This window comes from Meriones unguiculatus, chromosome 19, assembly GCF_030254825.1.
Source record: "Meriones unguiculatus strain TT.TT164.6M chromosome 19, Bangor_MerUng_6.1, whole genome shotgun sequence".
Classification (NCBI taxonomy): Eukaryota; Metazoa; Chordata; class Mammalia; order Rodentia; family Muridae; genus Meriones; species Meriones unguiculatus.
Window position 1 is genome coordinate 39,343,892 of NC_083366.1, and position 22,957 is coordinate 39,366,848.

Genomic DNA, 22,957 nt, shown 5'->3' on the forward strand with positions numbered 1-22,957 from the left:
TTCTTTTGGTAATCGGTTTTCACACTTTTAGGCATGGGTAGGATTTTACACTTTCACAGCTAACCTCTCCATTCTCAGTTCTCACCAGAGGACATATGTCACACTGCAGTCCACCCATAATTACTTCTCATTGTTACACTAAGCCTCCGACAAGAAACCGTTGGAGGGAGAAAGGGCTTGTTCTCACTCACAGCTTGAAGTTAGTCCAGCTGGGTAGGGAGCATGGTAGGAGGAGAGTGGAACAGTTGGTCCCATTCCTCAGCAGACAGGAAGCAGAGACAATGCTGATGCTCAGCCACCTTTTCCTAGGATCCTGGGCCCAGGCCACAGGATCCTGCTACCCAGGGCAGGTCCTCCCACCTCAGTTAAAACCCACTGGAAACTCACTGAAACACCCAGAGGTCTGTCTCTTCCATGATTCTGAACCCACTCAGGTTGACAGTGAAGATTAACTTGTGCACACAATTCCCCAGAACCCAGGACAGCAGGGCTGGCCCAGGTTGAATGTGCTTGGAAAGCTTTACATCCCCCTCCCTTCCTCTATCCTTCCTCTATCTATCCATCCTCTATCCCTTCCTCCTATCAGTCATCAGGAGTGTGTTAACTTTATCTTTGCCCTTTCTTGTTTGTTTCTTTTTGGTTTGTTTTGCACCAGGGTCTCCTATAATAGAGGCAGACTTCAAACGTTCTTTGCAATTGAGAGTGCTTTGAAGCCTTGGTCCTCCAGCTTTTACTCCTGGAGAAGTATGTGGGTTACAGGTGTGTGCCATCATGGCTGTCTTTGCTCTTTTATCCTCAACATCACTGGCAGAGAAATATATCTGGACATTGGCTTGTACCCGTGTCTGGGATGATGAGGCCCCATGAGTAGGAACATCAGGTACTGCTTTTCAGCCTCAGTTTTCTTGACTGCAAAATAAGGGATTATAATCTTTGCCTATGCACTAAAGAAAGCATGCTGTGATCTGAAATTCACAGCCTACAGTGCAATAAAGCGCCAGGCATATCAGTAAAAACAACTGTAACTAATCTATTTAAATAAGAGTTGGCTAAAATTTAGTCTGAGATTGAGAATCTGTTTTAAAAGAATGAATGTTCACAATATTCCCCAATGCCCTCATGTCATTAAAAAACACTTTTATGTTTTCCTGATTTGGGCCTAGATTTTCCCCTCTTCCTCAGTTCTCTGCCTTAATGTTAGCAAGGGCCCAAAGCCCCAAATCAGAATTGGGGCAATCTTGTAACACCTATTACAATGCTTCTATTAGGTTTTGACTGGACAATTTGAACAATAGCAGAGGAAACTATATTCCTAAATAGTTTTTGAATCATTATTGGGAACCCCTTAAAAGGGTATGGTTTACACTGAGCTGTGTAACAACTCAGGCTGGCAACTGTGCCCATTTCAGAGACAGTTTTCTCAACTAAAGCATGACAGCAGTACTGGATGCATCATAAAACAATCTGATTTTCAATGGATTATATTAATGTACAACCTGGCCAAAAACTAACAATAATTTTTAATACTAATTGTGAATAGTTTTCTCTATTAATCTAGTCTATAATTATGAAGTTGAATGACATGTATGTTTTTTTATATATATATGATTAGGAATCAGCTGAGAATGAGTGCAGAAAAACCTAAACATATATAGAAGGGACAAAGAGAGGGTGGAGGGAGAGGGAGAGATGGAGAAAGAATGAGAGAGAGAGACAGACAGAAGACAGATAGACAAATGAGGGGGGGTGATTTGAGGAATTAAAAACAACGGGTAAAGACAAAGTTTGCCCACATGTAAGAGACAAACATGCAGTGAAGATTTTGTGAAAAGTAGTGATGGTGTTAATCATGGTATGGGTGAAAGCAGAGGCTTAGAGAAGAGAGGTTTTGGGTTTGTTTCCCCCTAGAAACCAGAAAAGTTCTTTCATCGTTCTTATTCTCCCCCAAAAGGAAAGAGGGAACAAATGCAAAGACCCTCCTGAGCTCCCCAAAGGCACTGGCTCCTGAGCACGGAAGCCTGGTGCTTAGCCATGTCTCCAGCCTGTGGAACATACCTTTGGAGATCAGGCTCAGCAAGTCCTAAGCCTCACAAGCAAACACCAGCAAAGGTGCTTCAGAGGGAAATTCCACAGCCCCACGGAGGAACATGGAAGAGTAGTCAGGTGTGCTCAGGGCAGCAGCTGCAGTGAAGAGAAGCTCTGGGTTAGTTCCTGGCCAGGTGAGCCTTCAGGGTTGTATTTGAACCTTCTGGGTTTGGAGAGTTCTTGTTTTCAATAATCTGTCACTGGGCTTCAGTTTTAACAGTTCTCAGTGTATATGTCAGGGGGCGAGGTAGAGGAGAAGAAAGCCCTGTGAGGAATATTATTCCCTGGGGTACAACTCTCTCTCCCTCCACAATTACTACATAGGTTTGCTCTAGAAGCTGTTTCAGACTTAATTAGAATTTAATGACTTAGGTAACAAACTGTAGAAATGATCCTTGGAGCCACAGTCTTGAGTTTAATTAGTTAACAGAAGGATGTGCAGTTAGGGTGTGCACAGCAGCCAGGTTCTGTGCATCCAGTTGCCTGACTCCAGTCCTCCCTTCTCCTTCACTGGATCCCAAAGCTGTGAATCAGAAGGGGACCCGCATTGTAGGCACAGAAAAAGCAATGTCTCGCTCTTTCCCTTGACCTCTTCTATGCACAAGGGATAACAAAACCATCCATCTCTGGATATTCCATTTTCTGAGCAAGTCTCAGTCACACAGTTAGGAGAGAGAGTCCCCCTTGCTGTAGGCACCTTGATGGTGCCTATCTCTAAAAGAGATTGTTTCCTTTTTCCATTAAACAGTTCCATTGGATCCCAAGCCCAATGGAACTCATGTAAAAGACTAATCCTGTCCTACAACAACTGTCAGTAGATATGTGAAGGTTATTGACTGATTTATTGCTGGAGACAGTGAAGTTACACAGAAAGCCAAATTATCACGTGAACTTAAGATAAACTGTGGTTTACAAAATGATGTGCCCTTACTTGATACTGAGTTTGTTTGTTTGTTTGTTTTTAATGGATTTCTGCTATTTTATGTCTTATGGGAAATGGCAAAGAACCCAAGGCATGCCACGGGGTTGTTGTGAAGCAGGAGGTTACAGCTTGACAGTCCAGAATGGTTTGTTATGGCCAAATCTGGTGGCAGATCACAGTTCCAAGTGCCATTCTCGGGTGCTCTGAACCAAGGCTCTTTGGCTTTATTCCAGGGCTGCTGTAGATTAAGTGAGAAGGTGAGGAGCAAGGTGAGCCTGGAGCCTCTTGTCCTGTCAGAAACTCAGGACACGCCCAGAAGCTCAGAGAGATAGCAACATTGGAGCTGTTCCCCATAAGACCACCATTGGGACAACTGCTGAGGTCTGAGTATGTTCTGCCTAGTGAATAACAGTATGGAGATCAACACTTAATTTCCTGACCCTTTCAGCTCTGTTGTGGTTATGTAAGAGGATATTTAATTTTTGTAAGTCAACACTGAATTGTTTAGAAGAAATAAGTGAGTGCCTCTGCAGGCTGTTGGGCGTGGAGCAATACATGAGGTATTAATGGTTGTTTTTAAAATTGTGTTGCAGTTTCTCTCTTAACCCAGTTAGCTCCCAAATAATTGAGACTGGACTATTATATTTATTTGACAAGCTTTATGGCACAAGAACTGAGTAGCATTAATCTGTTTTAACCCTCTAAGCCGATCTGGCTTCCTTCCAGCTGAAAAAAAATCGAAGCCTCTGCACAAAGATTGCTGGTGAGATCAGAATCCCTGAGAGGTCAGGAGATGTGTGGGGACCATAGAAAACTGAAACACAGAGGCTTTCTGTGGAGAGCCACAGGGTCCACACTGCCCGCTCCACGGAGGACACTGGCACCTCTTGACAGTGATGTAACTTCCACCCATTCCCACTGGGCACCTAGTCAGGGTGACAGTTTTTCTGACAGGAGTGTGTCACTGATGCGAGATTCCAGAGAGGAGCTGCTTCTATTGCAGAGCAGCATGTCCTCGATCTGGAGCCAACACAGCCCTGTGCATCTCAGTCCCCGGAGCGGGCTGTGTGGCTGCACTAGGCCCATGCTGGAGGTCCCACTGGAGCGGCCATCTTCACACTTTATCCCCGGAGCCCAGCTCTGGCTGCATGAGCCTGTGCTCTGGGCCAGACACCATGAAGTGCTAGTCTCTCCCAACCGCAGAGCTGCGTGACCTGTACTGTGATCCTGTACTGTGTACCTGTGCTGTACCTGTGATCCTGTGCTTGTGTTGGCTCCCCGCCTTTTCCTTGTCCCCCATTGTGACATGTGGTTACCAGTGCGGCAGCAAAGGATTTTTTTCCCTTGGGCATCACTCCCATCACTGAATGGGCCTCATAGGCTTTGCTCATTTACATATGCTTGTGTTCAGTCCCTACTTCCATAGTTGTCTTAGTCATCAACACCAGAGTCATGCAAGTGTCTTGTATGACAAACCCAGCACCAACAAGGATCCTTCCCTGCTGGGGATGGTAAAGGTCAGGAGGACCTTAGAAATCATTGCTATGAAAGTCCCCCAAGCCTTCTTTACCACTGGGGACATACTCCACATTGACTGCCCAGATCCTTGTTATCTTCCTTGTCTGGGATTTCAGTGCCATTTTTAGGAAGAGGAGGAGAAGGAGAAGGAGGAGGAGTGTCTTAAGTACAATGATAGTTTCTTTCCACACAAAGGTTCTCCTTCAACCCATTTTAGGAATCCAGGATTATCTGTAGCTGTCTGTGGAGACATCTTGCAAGTGTTTGATCTCCTGTGTGTTCGTTATTGATTTATTTTTAAAGATTTATTTTTATTTAGTGTTTATGAGTGTTTTGCTTTCATGTATGTATATTAGAAGATTGTGCTGTTTGAGGTCTCAGTCCGCTGTGTCTGGACAGCTCTCCTGAGCTTGGGACAGAATTCTTGGAGGGTTCCTGACCTCAGCAGGGGGCTTCTCTCTCTCTCTCTCTCTCTCTCTCTCTCTCTCTCTGTCTGAATTCATCTAGGGAGTGTTTCTAAGCATGACCCCCATGAGGGAGGTCATGTAGCCCATGGCCAAAATGCCAGGTCAACTTTCTTTCTGCTGATAAGAACCTGCCCGAGGACTGTGTGGAATTCCTGGAAAGTAAAGCATTCCCAGCTCCTTGTGCCACAACCAAGAATATATACCAACCCTGGGAATCCCTCATCCACCCTGCAAGAACTATATAGCCCCTGTTCACCCCCCAAAAGTTGACCTGTCTTGCTGAAGCTGCTCCCCGAAGGTAGTCATTCTGAAGTACTCACGGGCCGTCTGAACCCTCCATCTGTCACCTCTGCTCCCTTTGCCCTCAGTGGAGAGATAGCCTATCCCTGGGGTGGGAGTGGTCCATATGTGTGTGTACCACGTGTGTGTGGGATACCCAAAGAGGTATCAGATTTTGTGATCTTGAAGTTACAGACAATTGTGAGCTGCAAGGTGTGTGTTGAGACTCAAATTCCTGTCCTTGTTCTTAAATACTTAGTTAAAAAAAAAATCATTCCTTTCATAGTCAACATATAATTTTTTAGACTGGCTTTAGATCAGATAAATATGAGCTTGATGTATTTATTTTTCATTATGATTTTTATATAGAATCACAGTCATGATAATTACGGATAGTGAACCATTTATTCTCCTGCTCTTTTTTATATTGATTACAATGTTTAGAACAATCCGGAACAGAAAGAAATGGTCATCATAAGCATCTGTATTTCTATACATAGAGGAGTTTCATATGTTGAAATGAAATATGACCTTAGCTGCAGTTTTTCTGTAGTTACTTCATATCAAGTTGTGGAAATCCTCCATTGTATTTCTAGAAAGTTTTATTTTCTTAATGGCTGGTCATTGAAAAATGTCAAGTACATTTATGACTCCAGTGAAACAAGTGTGGATTCTGTTTTCATGAGATTAACAGTATCACTGGATTCATTCAACAATAATCCATGTTAATAATGAGACACATTGGAACATCCTAGATTGTCACTGTGTAGAACACTGACTCTTATTTACCTACACTTCTAATTGTTGTGTATATTTTGAGTGTTGTTTGCTGGTGATCATTTTGTTTTGCCATGACTTTTCCCAAGCATTCTGTACAGCATTTTACTCTTAAAAACAATAGCAATTGTGATAGAAAGGATTTTTTTTCTGTGTAAAGTCCAAGTAAATTATAACTTTTAGTTACTGGGGGAGTATTACAGAAAGCTCTTTCCTAGACCCCTCCTTGACTGTGCCAGCAGCACACCAGGTGGAAATCCTTTATTAGCAGGACAAAGGGGCTGAGAGCAGCATAGCCAAGTCCTAGAAACATTTTTCCATTTACTATTATGGAGTCAAAGGTCAAGACTGAGCCAATGTAGAAGGAGAAGATGAAATCTCCCAAGTAATAGACGAGGAAGCAGGTCATAAGAATGAGAACACTCCATGTAGCTCGGATTTCTGGGCTGGCACTGTTTGTAAACCTGGAACTGTAAAGGTAGAGGACACGTTTGTGATGTTTATTCAGATGGAGAGCCATGTAAGCACTGCTCCAGCCCATCAGACCCTGAAAGATGACATCAGGAAGAACCATGAGAGAGAGGAAAAGCCACTTAATTGTCAACCTGGACTGAAGCATGTAGCAATATCCTTCAATCACCCCAACTCTAGATCTATTCATACTGCTGCCTGCTGTGATGTGATGAAGCAAGTTGGAGCTTATGAGAGCATTAAAGATCCAAAGGAGGAGGAGAAAGGGAAGAACTTTCCATGCAGCCTGTGGTTTGAGCTTTCTCCACAAGGAGGTTCTGGGACTGATGGTGACAGCTTGGAACATGCTAAGGATACAGGTGGTGCAGATGGAATGGCCCCGGGCCACCCTTCCAAGATAAACCACAATTTTACAACCGACATCACCTAGAACATTTTTGAAATGAAGTTCTGTGGCTACATATCTGATCCCTGAGGTACAAATAATTATTACATTTGTAAAGGCCAGATGAGTGAAGATAAGGTCTATAGGTTTTTTTTCAGAACCCATGATAAATGTGTGCACATGTCTCACAAATATAAGGATGTTTCCTGAAATTCCAAGTCCAATAAGCGAAAGGAAGATTATTTGCTGGATGAGGTCACTCCAAATCATCTTTTGACTTCATGGTGAGAACTAGGGAAGTGGATTTTGAGAAACACAGATGAGTGAAGCTGACATCAACTCCATGGACTGTCTCTATATTCAATGAGAAGTTTCTGAATTATGAAAATGTACATAGTTCTTTTCTAGCAGGCACATGATTGTATTCTTTGTTTTTATTCTTTTACATTTTCTTATTTTCAATGACATGGGTGATGATGATGATGACATTTTAGACATAAACCTCATGCTAATGTATCTACTTGCCTTTGAAAACAAATCTTTGTGTCCCTTAGTGCTAAACCTTACATTGTGGTGGTGAACACCATGTTTAGAGTATAATTTCTTTTGTACTGGAAAGCCTTGTGTTATAGCTGCAAAGGAAAAATCCCCAGCCCCTGCTGATGGTGATGCTCAAAACGTTATTATGGCCAGGCAGCACTCGCCTCAGGAGAGAATGCACACCACCCAAAGCACTCCTTAATTCTTTTTTATGGTTTTTGTTGCTGAGCAGGCAGGGGCAAGCTAGCAGGTTACAAGTGCTAAAGAAAAGCAGTTAGCTTGGGCTAACCTGCAAATTAAAAAAAACACGGTAATAACAGGCATGGTTTTAGGTGTGACCCAGTTTGTACACATTGTTTGAACAGATGTTATCGCCTTCCTGTTATCACACCTTCCTTACTGCATACTGAACTTGGGTACAGAAAAAGTAACCCTGGGGCAAGTTTTTCTTTTTGGAGAAGACTTCTTTTTTCCAGGTTGTAAAAACAAAATTGTTTTAAAGCTGTAAACCATGAGCAAGTGGCTCCTATCTTGTATGTACCCTGTAGCTAACTTGCCCAAGATGGACAACTTCTCAGTGCCCTTGGGCTATTCTTCTTCTTCTTTTTTTTTTTTTTTTAGATTATATGAAAGAGATTTATTGGATGGAGGTAGAGAGAGAGGAAAAGGAGAGAGAGAGAGACATGGTATGAGGCTCTCAGCAAAGAAAGCAAGGTAGAGAGAGCAAGAGAGGAGAGTAAGAGAGAGACAAAGCAGCGGGTTGGTCCTTCTCTAGCTTTTGGGCTATTCTTAAAACTGCTGATTGTTGTAATATTTTACTGTCTCACTAGTTTACAAGGTAATAGCTGACAAGATTAACAGCTGACTCCTAGGTTCTGCTATTTGTAGGAAATGCTTCCTTGCTGTGATGACTGAGACACCTGTTAGATGCCTACTACAAGAAGATTTGCGTGTACCCCATATGAGTTAACCTGGCTCCTCAAAAATTATAACTTTCTGGGTTTTGCCTTTAAAATCCTTAGACTAACAATAGCCAAGGCCTAACTTGGAGAATTCTTTGGTTCTTCCTGGCCAGTATTATTAATGCCTCTTTTTACTAAATTTATTCTTGCCATCTTGAATCTCCGAACAACCTCAGGCCTATGCTAACGTGATCATTTTCTTCCTAGAAAAATGCTAACTATGTACTGCAGAGTTTCAAACCCAATATGATCCCAAGAAATAACTTTAGATGCTTCTTCCTTTCCACTTTTATGGCTGTTGTGTAGCAGATTCCTACAAAATTAAAACTTTTCTTCTTGAAGGGAAGCTCCTTAAAACAGGATGTAAGAAGTGAGGTGAAACAAGAGTATGTGTTAAGGGGAGCAGTGTGAAACATCCCATTCTGCAGGGATGCTCATTCGTCCAATGTAAACAACACAATAACTTCAGGAAGTCCCTGAAGCTGACTTACCCACTAGTTCCCACCCCTCCATATATATATGTGTTGGTATAATGTTCTTGTGGAATGCATATAATTTACCCTTGTTCATTCACATGCTGATTTCTCTACCCCACTAACTGATTTCAATCTAGACATTCAATCCGGACCCATCTTAAGTTTGTGTAAACATGCTACCATTTATTTTCTGAAACGAAATGCCAATGAAATGACCAGCCAGTGCTGAGCAATGGAAAGAACAGGGTGGGACATCCTGGTCTGGAGGGGAGGAGAAAGAAGGAGTGGGAGGGGGAAAGAAGAGAGATTGGGGAGGATAGAACCTGGAAACATCAGGAGAGATGAACTGAACCTAAGATATAATAAAAAGCAAGTATAACTAGAAAATCTGAATGGGAGAAAGCGATGCAGGCTTTGAGGTGGAGGATGGAATAATTGTTGTCCAGCGTTGTGCTCCAGATTAATTAAATAAATCCTAGTCTTTGTATAGTGATTTGGGTATACAGGTGGTTTAGGAGTCATTGCTGTTTAACTAAAAGATAAATAATAATAAATATTAATAATCAGCAACAAATATGTAAACAGACTACTGAAAGACTCTTTCAGACAAGTCCAGTTGTTTGAAAGAAGCAGGGACTAGCCAAGTTGCTAAGAACAGGCTCAGACCAACTGGGCTACCTGGACAGGAGGCCCTCTAACCCGTTGAGCTGTTTGCAGGGTGTGTAGACTATTCTAGGTTTGCAGCTTTTGTGAGCCTTTGAGTCATCTCTGTACTATAAGTAACTCCTCACCCATTAATACACATGTTAAGTAGCCAAAATAAAATTTATTTGTAAAGTGCAAGGCTTTTTTTTATTCCTGCTCTTGCCCTTAATAATGACATGGAGATCATTATATTTATTAAAATCTTCAGGCCCTATTTCTGGGCAGATAGTTAGCTATTCTACCCCAACAATTCTGGTCTGGGCTACTTCTTGGCCATGTGGCCCATTACCTGCCATCTTAGTCTTGCTCTGGCACCTCCTTCTTCATCTTTGTTTCAATGGAGACTCCCCAGTCCCCACTTGAGACCCTCTCTCTGTCCCTGAGTCCAAAAAATTGGGCTCCACAATTCCTGACTTAACTTGCAAGTCCAGGTATTGGCCATTCAGTGATTTTTTTTTTTTTTTGACCAATCAAAAAGTGATGGAAAACAAGGTTGACAAAAACACAAAAACAGGAGACACTTCATAATAATGACAATGCCAAAATCCGGACTGCAGCCAGATTGGGTACTAAAACCAGCACAGTACACAAAAACATCCTCCAACACATTGGTTTACCAAGCTGTAATTTGGTGGTGTCTATGCTTTGTTCTACGCTTGGTTTCCTGTCTTGAGGAAGTAGACATTTGTTTCCATCGCTTCAAACTAGCATCCAATGACAACACCAAATAAACAACTTGTTGCTTCTGGGTTGCTAAAGTACTTCCTAGATCCTTTCTACTATTCTATGTTTAGGCCCTGGACAAATCACTTTTGAATTAATAATAATAGCTTTTCCCAAAATGTTTATTTTGCTAAATGGAATTATGTTTTCTAATTAGGTATTATGTAGTAGGTTTCAATAAGGTTTTTACATACATCCTTGATTTAGGTTGCTGTGATAAAACGTTGAGAAAAGCTATTTGGGAAGGAAAGTATTTGGCTTCCACTCCCTCATCACAGTCCCTCATAGGGGGAACATTAAAAGGAACCTCGAGGTGGAAACTGAAGCAGGGACCATGAAGGAACATTGCTTACTGGTTTGCAATCTCTGCAATCCTATAGGGCATAGGTCCACCTGTGCAGCTATGCTGGCTGGTTTTATGTCGACTTGACACGAGCTAGAGTGTTATTTGCGAAGCAGGAACATCATTTGGGAAAATTCCCCCACCAGACTGGCCTGTTGGCAAGTCTTTGTTGCATTTTCTCCATTGATGATCGATTGGGAAGAGCTGTTCACTGTGGGCAATGCTGTCCCTGGGATGGTGGTCTTAGGTTTTATGACATAGCAGGCTGAGCAAGCCCCGAGGGAGCAAACCAATAGACAACACTCCTCCAGGGCCTCTACTTCAGTTTCTCCGTCCAGTTTCCTGCCTTCAGTTCCTGCCCTGACTTCCCTGCATGATTAACTTCCCCTAAGTTATAAGATAAAATAAACCCATTTTCTTCACATTTTTTTCGGTCATGATGTTTTATCAGAGCAATAGAAAGGTAACTAAAATACATCTATTATTCTTGTCTTATTTTCTATAAATTTAAATTGAGCTGTTATGTCATTTCTTATAAATTTTTTGAACTTACCATATTTCATAAATTCCAGAGAAAAAAATCTCTTCATGAAAAGACTTAATGGAGGGGCTTATGGGGGGGATACAAAGTGAATAAAGTGTAATTAATAAAAATAAATAAATAAAAGAAAAGACTTATAATATTCTAACTGGTCCAAAATTAGCCTCTAATGCTGGTACTTTAGTTCATATCAATGAAACAAAGAGATAGCACTGTAATATTCTTCACATCGCAACTTTCAAAAAGCAAGTGTGTTGAATGGTTATTAATATTTGATAATTATTAATAATTAGTATTTAATTATTAAGGTGGCAGTTATTCTTTAACCTGCTATTATAAAATAAAAGACACAGAAACTTGTCAGATTTTTAATGAGCCCTAATGCACTGAGGCTACACAGGTATTAAACCTCTGAGCTATATTGTCTAGTTTCCATCCCAAATCCCCATAAACACTTGCGCATGTTTTCCATTTGGGCTGCTTCTCTCCATCATTACAGTCCTCAGAATGAAGCCACTTGCTTCTAGTTCACACTAACCCATGGTGACCCGCTCCTTGCTCCTCCTCCTCTCTTTCCTCCTCCTGGTCTCTCTCTGATCTCCAAAGCCTGCAAACCTAGGCTTCACCTACCTCTCTCTTACTCAGTCCAGGCTGTAGGCAACTTTATTTGCCAATCAGGGACAATCTGGAAGGCAAGGCTTACACCACGTCATTTTGCATGTTTGAGAACTTGCTTGTAAAGATCTTGGGGAGCAAGCAAATAACCTTTGCATACATAGTAGCTCCAGATCAGCCCCAACAATTCCCCTTTCTGTCTTATTAAAAAGGCTACTTTTTAAAAATAATAAACTACATACAATAAGAACAATTATGAAACAATCAGGAAAACCATACGTAAAAGTTACATTCATAATGTTTAGCTTATTTGTATTTGTCAACCTTGAAGAAAATACTATCTATCCTAACTCTGGTGGGTCCAGAGTTCTGTGCTAAGCCATTCTCTGTCCTATCTTGTATTAATTAACCTAAAAACATCTTTCTAGAACTTAAATCTCTGTTTAAATCCTAAACAATTTAACCATAATCGTGAAAATATAACTATCTAGTATTCAACCCCACCAGAGAGTTTCAGGGCAATAAAATTATAAACTGAGTAAGCAGGAATTTTATGCCAGCAGCTTCTGAAACTATAGAGATGACAGAGACAGTTTACTGCCTGATTAGTCACCCAATATCTCTCTACAACATGGGGGCATCATCTTCAGCCTTCTTGCCCAGTATATCTGACAGACTAACTGTGAAGGAAATATGAAGGACTTGCTGACCCTGTCTTGGCAGAGTTAGGCAATAGACTCAGCATGCATCCAAGTCTTGTCCATTTTGGATAGCATATTGTCTGCAGAGAGTGCAGGGGCATTTTTGCCCACTTGAAGCAAACTCCAAAATGGAGGTCCCATAATGCTCATCATTTTTTTCTAAGTGGAAATGGGGTGCTGCTAGGAGCTGACATGTCTCAAGTCAAAAAGGCATTAAATTAATAAAAACATCTTTAAATGGCACATTCTGTAGGTCTCTGAGGTTTCTGAAGACAACCTGTCTATGTACATTTACGTAGTGCATAAACATATCTTATACCTATAGTAAATCTGACCAGGTAAACATTGATTGTTTTTAGCCATTTACTGTCTGTTTAACCTAGGGTATATATTTCTGTGATAAACTAGACTAGTATCTGATATGACCATGAATTTGATTGACTAGCTATTAACTTGCCTTACTTAATTATCCTAAACAGTTTGTAAAAGCAGCTTTTAAAAGGACTGGAAGAAAACCTTGTATTGATAAATGAGTTGTATAAGTCCTTATACCAGAGTAGGAACATATAATATGTGTATTATTAAACAAATTAACCTTAAATTTGTTTCAATATACAATAATCTACAGTAATTTATCAACATTAACCTTATTTCTGTATCAATACACAGAATTCTATACCAATGTATCAAAATTATCTTTATTTGAGAACAACAATTTCTCATAAAGATCCTGGCAGGTAAACAATTAACATTTGAATAGATAGTAGCTCCAGATCAAGCACAACACAAATGCATCTGCTGAATCAGATCCTGAGAATAGAAATCTTAGGACAAAGGACAACATGTCAGTCATTTTAACAGCGTTTTCTAGTGTACCAACTCCTGGTCATGTTCCCTGCTAATTGAATTATTGTGGAAGAGCAGCCTCACAAACATCAGAATTAATCCATGTTGGTGTGCAGGATAGAGAATGAGATTTCTGTCTCTCTCTAGTTTTGCTTTATCTCTGTGACAGGTCACTGGGACTGTCGCCTGAGAACTAAAGCTACAGCAAAATGTTCTTGCTTTCTGCACAGCATGACAGAATTACCAGTTGTTACTACCTTGCTTTCCAAGAGAGGAACGAAACAGTTACCACAAAGGCTGCCTGCCACCTTGTGGGTTTGCAGCATTCACCCACATGTCCAGTTCTGAGAGTCAGCATAAAAAGGATGAGAACCAAGTAACCAAGAGTTAGGTTTCTTAAATATTGAATATTACTGCTGGATGCAGGGGTGCACATCTTTTATCTTACCACTAGGGAAGCAGAAGCAGGAGGATCTCTGAGTCTGAGGCCAGCCTGGTCTACAGAGTGAGTTCCAGTACAACCATAGCTACACAGAGAAACCCTGTCTGAAAAAACATACACACATATACACATATATAAGTCAAACATATATATATATATGTATATATATATATGTTATGAGGTTATTCTCTAAGGAGGGAACTTAAAAACAGAGAAAATGCTCACAACCTATGCAAAGGAAACAAAGAGCCAGACGAAGACCTTTTTGAGCACCTTTGAATTCAACTGTAGTCTTGGTCTTAGGGTAGAGGATGTGCTTATGAAATACCATGCAGCTGGTGGCTTGCCCACAACACACTAAAGCACAGTAGCTCTCAATAGCATGAGAAAAAATGCTGTTTATTTTCTGATGTTGTGGAAAAGAATTTCAAGTATTGTTAATTTTGCTAATTTGTTGTATTCATTCTGGCATTTCTGAAGGAGTATTAAAGAATATAAATAATTTGAAAAAACAAAACAAAACAAGAAGAGAGATTGTATGCTGTGCAGACCTCAGTTTTTGGTTTCCCAAACTGGAGGTTCCAGGACCAGATGGTGATGGCCTGTACCACTGTGAGGAGTGTGCCTGTGCAGCCAGAAAGGCTCCCAGCTTCACTGGCCATGGAGATAGCAGTTCTTTGGGGACTGGAGAGATATATCAGCAGTTAAGAGCCCCCATGGCTTTTGTAGAGGACTCTGGTTCAGTTCTCAGCACCCACATGATGGCTAACAATCATCTCTAGCTGATCTGGAGTCTCCTCTCGTGTACTTACTGTGGGCTGCTGGTGCACAGGCATGCAGGCAAATATGCATACATGTATAAAAATACACCCTAAAAGCAATAAGAGTCTTACAGCCTGTGTCATCTATGATATTTGTAAGTGATGAGTGAATGTGAGTAAGGAGTATAGGCTTCTTCTCAGCAGCTGCCCCAAATCAAACATAAGTCATAAAACAGATCTGTGTGCCATGGAACCCAGTTCTGTTAGACGGCTTACACTATTCCCCTGACAGTTATGACCTTTGAACTCCTGGTTTCTTCCTTCGTGGTCAGAAATATTTGGTTCCAGCAAACACTGTTTTAAACAACTCACCAGTAATGATGCTATGTATCACCAGCAAACACATTTCATGTCATGGTTCTCTTCTTCTATATGAGGAGAATCAAGACATATTCAATAGTGGAGATTTTTGTCCTGAGGGCTCTGTTCCTACTTTGGTGGGACACTTTGTGGGTCATTGCACTAGTCCTAAATTCTGTCCTTAGGTTTAGTATTTAAAAATATCAATGATTATTCAGGTGTATAATAATAATAGTTATTATTTTTCTCATAGTAGCAAAACCAATATACTTGTGGAAGCCTTTATATATTTCACCTATCTCTTAGTCAGTCTTTTAGCATGGATAAATTAAACCCGAATTCTGCCACTCGAATGTCTCTTTCATAGTTCATTTAATCCTATCATATTCTCATTATCAAGTTACAAATGTCCAGGGAACATGCTTCACCAATTTCCATTCTCTACAGTATATATACACAGACACGTGAGAAACCCTGGTGCTTCGACTTCAAATTCTTACAGATTAGCACATTTCAGCGTCCTTACTGTCTCTTGTTATGCTCACCATTCCTTTTGACCTTGCATTTGGAGGAACATAGTTACCAGAGTTATTTTCAGAGTTCAAGTTTTATGTCTTTGATAACCTATAACATAGCTTCTCAGAGATTTATTAATAAGCTCTAAACTGACTGTGTGATTTCACTGTTGAAAATATTCAGTGGTATCTAATTATAGTCCTTATTTCTGACTTGAAATGTATAACTTTTGCAGATAGCATTCCACAGTTGAATCTTAAGTCAGTCAAAACATCCAGGAAGAAGTCCCTAGCCTGAAAAGTAAAATAATTAATACTGCCACCAGGAACAGTGCTTCAGAGGAACACTGCACTGACTAGAAGAGTCTTCAGCAGAGGTCTGAGTTCTCAGGGAAGTGACCTTGGGGACAGGTAAGACACCCTGGACGATTCAGAATGTTTTGATTGTTGATCTAGTTGTAGTGGGAAATAGAGATGGTGGGTTGTTACTGGCCCTTATGAAATAAGGAGAACGCGCGTGTCAGGGATCCCAATAAACATTTCTTGTTTCAAAGCAGATTGGAGTTTCATTGTCAGCTGTGATCACTAGACAGGGATCTTGATGGCATTTTGAAGCTGCAGCATGAATTTGAAACAAACTATGATTTTAGTTAAAGCTGAATTTAAAGTCTGTTTTGCTTCTATTTTTGTTCACAACCTGGTTTTGATCCTTATCCGTGCAAACTGACTCTCAGACTTTAATCACAGAGAAAGATCTATCCACCCCCCCCCTCATACTATTTATTTATTTAGAGGCAGGGTCTCACGTAATCCTGGCTAACCTTGGACTTGCCATGTAGGTGAGGATAAACTTTAACTCCAAATCCTCCTGCCTTTCCCTTCCCCTCCCAAGGGCTGCGGTTACTAGATGTATTATCGTGCCCCGTTGAGAGTTTTACTTTTTTCACCTCTGTAAGTGCCATCTCCCTGTGGTTTGACAAAACTTTTCCTGGGGAAGTGTGACACAAACATCTACTCACCCCAGATTGGGATCCCAAGAAAGGCTGAAGTACAGATACCACAAAAGTCCAGCTTGGAGAACCAAGGCGTTTTCTTGGAGTTACACGAGTAGGAGTCGGGGGTTACTTACAGGATGATTTTAAGATAGCTGTGTAACTGAGGCTGACCCCAGCATGAGTGAGAGCTCATAAAAGCTGGGAAATCTGGAGAACACTGCACAGCCTGCAGGCAGCTCAACAGGTTGGAGAGTGACCTTTCCAAGTGATTTTGTTCTAAGCCTCTTCTAGGCAGCTCTGCTCTTTTCTGTTTCTCCCAGGAAGCAGGTCTGGTCTTAAAAGTCTTCTTTGTTGTGATGGAGAGTTTTTTTGTAGCTTTGCTCAGTTAGACTGAGAAGAACGCTCAGCTTTTATTTTCTACTCTGGCAGGGAGTGGCCTAGTGCATCTCATCAGTATTAGGGACTTTCTGAAGCCATTTTTGAGTTGTTAATTGTTTTGCTGAAAGAGCTTCCCTGCAGAATGGAATGTTTCCATACCAGAGGAAACTGTTAAACAATACTCAGCTATAAAAGTCCAGGAACTGTTTCTCAGGAATGAAAGATACCGGGATGTCTGAACCTATCCCTAGGATTTTGCACTTTGCGTGCCTTCTGTATGTTTAGTTTGAGATTCTACAGGTCATCTTGTTTTTGTTTTTGTCCTTCCTTGCCTTTATTACCTTTTGATTATTAACCAAGTTCAGCAGACTTCTCTGTCCTGAAGGTTTCTGGACACAGCTGCTTCCCTGCTACTAGGCAGCCCGGTGGCTTCTATCACACCGATTGCTGCCTTTCAATCTTTGTTTTTTTCTGACCAACAGAGAGACTAAAGGCTGCACCAGAACACTCTGAAAAGCCTGCTCAACCCTAAATCAGAGTGTGAGCAGCTGTAACTAGCACATCTCTTTTAAGCAATATAAAATGATCAATTATTTTGTCTTTCCATATACCTCAATGCCCTTATGTACTAATCAAGTATTTTCTTGTGTCTTTTCCTATTTTTTCCCCCCTACCTTTCCTGGAATTACTAATTTTTCAGCTCTCTCATCTTACAAACTGTCCACAGGTCAGGATCAGATTAATTTTTAACTTGAGACATCTAAGAAGTTAGTTTTTCACTACCAGAGAATAAAAATGAAGAATGTCGGAGGAGGGAGGGACAAGTACTACCCTAACTGTTTTCTTTGTTTTTCTTGTTGGCAGCCCTGGGGATTTAATCTCAGGCTTCCTACATTCAAGACAAACATTGCCTCTGAGCTGTAGCCCCTCACTCTCCAAATGGCTTTTGCAGCACTACAGCAAACTGTTTTAGAGGAGAAGCTTTACTGTCAGATCCATGTATAATCTACCACCCAGATAACACTGCCCTGGCAGGTAGGAGCCCATCCCAGGCCCTGGAGCCTCAAATAAATATGAGATTAGCGCTCCCTGGACACAATACTGCGATAAATTTGAGGGAGGTCCTCTCAAATGACACTAAACAAACAACTCAGTAAAACAGTAAAAATTCTCAAAAGAAAAACTTCTTGACAACAGAGCTCTTAAGAAACAGGCATGTAGCAAGTGAAGCTGATTAACATATGCATGGTAATTTGCATGGAGCTAGGGAGATATTAAGGATGGATACACAAATAATGCCTTCAAATTAAACACAGTACACATGGGACTTAGAAATATAATAAAAAGAGAAAGATGGCATGTTCAAAACATGGTGATACACCAACGTTGATACCTTCCAACGTCAGGTAAAGAAATGTATGTCACTAATTCAGGCAACAGAACCATGACAGAGGTGGAAATTAAGGCCTAAACGAATTTGAGTTTGGCTAGAAACTCAGAAGAGCAAATGATGAGGACCTATGACAAGGACCCAGAGTTCTGTAAAGATATGCATTCTTGGACTCGGACAGAGATACCCCAGTAATAGTGGGGTGACAGTCGCTGGAAATGGTCTCATTCATTTTTTTCTGGGCTAAGCCACATAAGTTTAGATATAGGCAGCAGAGGGAAGGTCTTAAGTCTTTCAAACTCTCTCTTGACTACCTGGCTTATTAAAAAAAAGACATTAACATTCACTGTTCAGGGAGCAGTTTGTGTGGCCCTTGTGTAAAGCAAGAGAGCCTCAAGTCTACTCACCTTGGCAGCTGTGGTGCTGTCGGGTTCTGCGTTGGTCCTGGAAGGTAAGCCTTCCTGCACTGCATTTATATTTCTAGGGTTATGGAGCCTCAGCTGTCACAAAGTGTCTCGGTTGTTACAGTTGCAATGCTGTCACAGAGAAAGGACCTGTCCCTGAAGTATAGACATCCCTGTCCCTCCACAATTACTTCATTACTTTGTCTCAGGAATCACCTTAGTATTAATTAGGGTTTAATTGTGTTCATAGAAGTGCATGAAATGAGACAGCAAACAATGACTGAAGTTTCTATACCCAGACTTTCCCATTTCTGGAGACCTGTGCATAAGGGTATGTGGTCCAGTGGTACATGAACTAGGACCTGATAGAGGAGGACAAGTCAGACGGGTGAGGGTGTTCAGGACGGGGAGAGCTGTGGGTCAGGCAGGACAGCCGATGATGTCTCACAGATGGAACAGCCTGGGTGAGGAGCTTCTGCCCTTGGAGGGGCAGCTACTGAGGTGGTATGGGGACAGAGGGAACCCTATTTGTAGATACCCACATTCACAGTGAAGAAAAGTCTGTGAGTGAAGTTAATGAAGGAAATGTACAGGCAAAGCATCTTTTGGCTGTCGCTTGGTAGACATCATTGCACGAAGCGAGTCACCCTCCCCCCAGCCACAACAAGTGCTCGAGACGTGCAGCTGTCAACAAGTAATATCTCGGAAGGACGTGAGGTGGCTGGATCTTGGCTTGATCCAGAGTCTAGTACACAGCTCCCCTACCTAAAGGAGGAGTGCTTTCTTTGATGCTCTTTTTATGTCACTTTGTGAATTTTCCATGAACTGGTCCTGCAAGTCTGGACAACCAGAGGGCAGCCTTCTGAGAACCAAGAGAAGCACCGATGTTGCTGGCAACTCCGAACCATGTTCTTGAGCGCTGTGAAACTCCAAACCATTCTTCATTTTCCCCCTACCGCTTCCCGCTGCAGCGTCTGTGTGTGCGCAGGCCTGAACCTCCACAGCAAGACGTCTCCAGCACATCTAAGTGTCCTCAGAGGACACCATTGAGTTCCAATTCCATGCAAACCCTGTAGTGGCATTTGATGACCAGGCGGTCCCATATGTAAAGTAGTGGGTTACTAATGCCCTGTGCTCTGAAGACATGGGTCCAAATTTTACCTCAGTAGTTATGTTTTAAGTTTGCAGCAGCTTACCCCTAGAATCTGGTCTGGACCCACAGTTCTGCCAGGAGCAGCCCAACCCATTAAGTCTTCTATTCATTGCTCTCCTCCACTCACTATGACGTTCATGTTCCTTTTTTTTTTTTTTTAAACATCGTTGTTTTCACTTTTTTGAGAATTTCACACATGTGTACACTGTCCTTACCCAGTTTCCACTCTTCTTTCCTTGCCTCCATTCCTTCATTGCCATAGCTCTTCCCCTAGTGGGGGGATGCTTGTGAGAAAATCCCCTAGGTGATATGTCCATGCTGATATGTCTCCTACTGTGGTCATGGTGCAGGTCTTGTTCAGACAAGCAACTTTTTGAAGTTTCATGGGTGTAATACTACTGTCCTCTTTAAAAGACACTACTGCTCAGCAGGTATGCTTCTCCTCTGACGTTTACAGCCTTCTTTCTCCCCTCTTCTGCGAAGTTCTTTGAGCCTTAGGTGGAGGGGATGTACTGTGGTCCTACTAAGAGGAGCTAGAAGTCCACTGTCTTTTATTCTAGGCGTTTGACCAGGTGTAGATCTCTGTAGTAGCCTCTGTCTGCAACAAACGAAGATTTTTTTTTCATGAGGGGTGTGTAGGTGTACTTTAAATCCATTTTATTGGGATTTCTTATGCCTGTACCTGCCTTCCAGCCTTCCAGCCACCACCACCCCCTATAGGTAGGAGAGAAGGAATGTTAGAAGGGAAAGGGGACATAGACCTCTTTAAGGCTTAGTTTTTTGTGGCAATTCCAATCTAATCAGAAAACCAGCAGCAGCCTTCTTTTTCCTCAGACTCCTTTTCCTCTCAGTGATCAGGTATTTATACCCTCTCAGAGTCTTCAGAATTAAGCTCTTTGCAGCTGGCAAAGATCGTGCCCCTCTCTGAGCCTGCACAAGGGAATCATAGTTAACAGATGTGGACAAACTAAAAGGAGACCCACCCATATCCCACACTTGCGATTAAGACAAAAACATATTTACATAATGTAACTGAGTATTTAAAGAAACCAAAACTTCCACTACAGGGGTGTCTTAGGGTTTTATTGCTGTGAAGAGATGTCATGACCATGACAACTCTTATTAGGAAAATATTTAATTGGGGCTGGCTTACAGTTATTAGTCATTAATGTCATGGAGGAAACAGGGAGACATGGTTCTGGAGATGCAGCTGACAGTTATTATCTAGATTAGCAGGCATCAGGAAGAGTGTCACTGGGCCTGACTTGAGCTTTTGAAACCTGAAAGCCCATCCTCAGTGACACAGTTCTGCCAAGAAGACCAGACCTATTCTAACAAGCCACATGTCCTAATTCTTTCAAATAATGCCACTCCTTACGAGCTTATATGGTCATTTTTATTCAAACCACCACAGGGGCCAAGAGCTACACCTATCTGTGGGCATGAGCATAAGTATTTGGAACACAGTTGAAAGCTATTTTGAAATAGAAAATGGCAGTAGTAGGTTTTCCTCTACAGTTTATGCCCTCTCAAGCCATGGGATCTTGGCTAGGGTTATTGAGGAGGCCAGGCATCAGTTTTCTCCCATTGAGAAGCTCTGAAATCCAATTAGACAACTGTTAGCTATCCTTAAGATATATGTGCCAATATTGAACCATTAGAGATATCTTGCCAGGCCTGCTATTGTAGTTTGAATGCTTTATAGTTGAATACAACTAATGCTTGTTTTTTTTTTTTTTTTTCCTTACCAGCTTATACATCACCTTACAATACTATTTAGAGCTGGTCTTCAAGGAGACTTCCATAACTTGATTCCTCCCAGCCTTGTATGTGAAGTTTGTGATATCTTCAGCAAAAAGCTGTTATCTTCAAGTTCTGGGAAGTAACCAAAGACAATGGCTATAGCCTATATTATTTTGGAGGTCTTTGGACACCCTTGAACAATATCTCAAAGAGTAGTGTTTGTTGTTAGGCATTAGGGTTTTTATTAGTCCATAGCTTCTGGGAGGATTATTTTGCTTTGTGTAGGGTCTCTCTCTCTCTTTATTTCTGTAGTAGCTATATATATATATATATATATATATATATATATATATACAGATCTATAATATGTATTTATATATATATTTATATGTATATAATATATACAGATATATAATATGTATTTAAAGTAAGCTTATAAAGTTAGATTATCCTATAGCCTTTTCAAACATCCCTAGTATTAGTTATCTCTACTCCCTCATTTTTTCCTTTGCATTTCCTTTGCATCCTTCCATCATCCTCCCCCTGTGTTTCTTGATTACACAAAATTTATCTTTCAAATGATCATATGAATTTTTCAAATTACAGAGGAATATTTCCTAGGTAATTTTGTATTTTACCTTTACTAAGTTATTGTTCTCTTGATACTTAGCAGATTTCTTCATAAGGCTTTTGATTTCAATGAATTCATATAATCTGTGTAGAATTCTTCTCAAAAGCAACTTAAGAAGATTTTAATTTTATGGAGGACAAAGAAGATTCAGAGTGATTTGAAGATTCAAAGATTCTGAATCTGGTTTAAACACACATTTTAGTTACCACTATGAAAAGAGACAGTGAACTTTCAAACATGCTGACCATTTATTTATTTATTTTATTCCTCTCTCTCTCTCTCTCTCTCTCTCTTTGTTCTAAGACGGGGTTTCCCTGTGTAGCCTTGGCTGTCCTGGACTTGATTTGTAGATCAGGCTGGTCTTGAACACAGAGAAGCTTCTGCTTCCCCAAGCGCTGGGATTACAGGCATGCACCAGCACACCCAGCTGACTTTTTTTTTTTTTAATGATTCACAATATGCTTGCTTGTATAAAGTATGTTGCTTTGTATACTGTATAATCTCAGTGGTTCACAGTCTTGCGCTGTGGCTCTGAGAAATCACTAAATGAGAATGGACAGGCCCAGCATTCTGATGAACTCTGTGCTGGGGCTCTCCAGTTGACATGGAATCTGTAGTCAAATTGTGATGACTTGGTGCCACGGGGACAGGGAAGAAGTGGTGAGACTTTTAATCGCCATGGATACGATTGTTGTGGTCATGGAAACAATAGTGATAAGAATAGCTCAAAGCAGAGAAACATTTTGTATTGATCAGCTGATCATGGTTTCTGATAACTGTAAAATTCAAGTGGTCTAGAACTCTACCAGAATTCTGCCTGCTTTATCTA

The 22,957-nt window shown here is 41.1% G+C and overlaps 1 protein-coding gene across 1 annotated transcript; it reads right to left on the bottom strand.

The window, feature by feature from the left end:
* Positions 1-6,262: 6,262 nt before the first annotated feature.
* LOC110560243 (putative vomeronasal receptor-like protein 4) lies at positions 6,263-7,174 on the bottom strand. The gene has a single exon (XM_021656097.1). The coding sequence runs from the start codon at positions 7,172-7,174 to the stop codon at positions 6,263-6,265; it is 912 nt and encodes a 303-aa protein (XP_021511772.1).
* Positions 7,175-22,957: the final 15,783 nt, after the last annotated feature.

Coding starts and splice junctions, on each gene's coding strand:
- LOC110560243 (XM_021656097.1), bottom strand. CDS start 7,174: ATGATTTGGAGTGACCTCATCCAGCAAATAATCTTCCTTTCGCTTATT.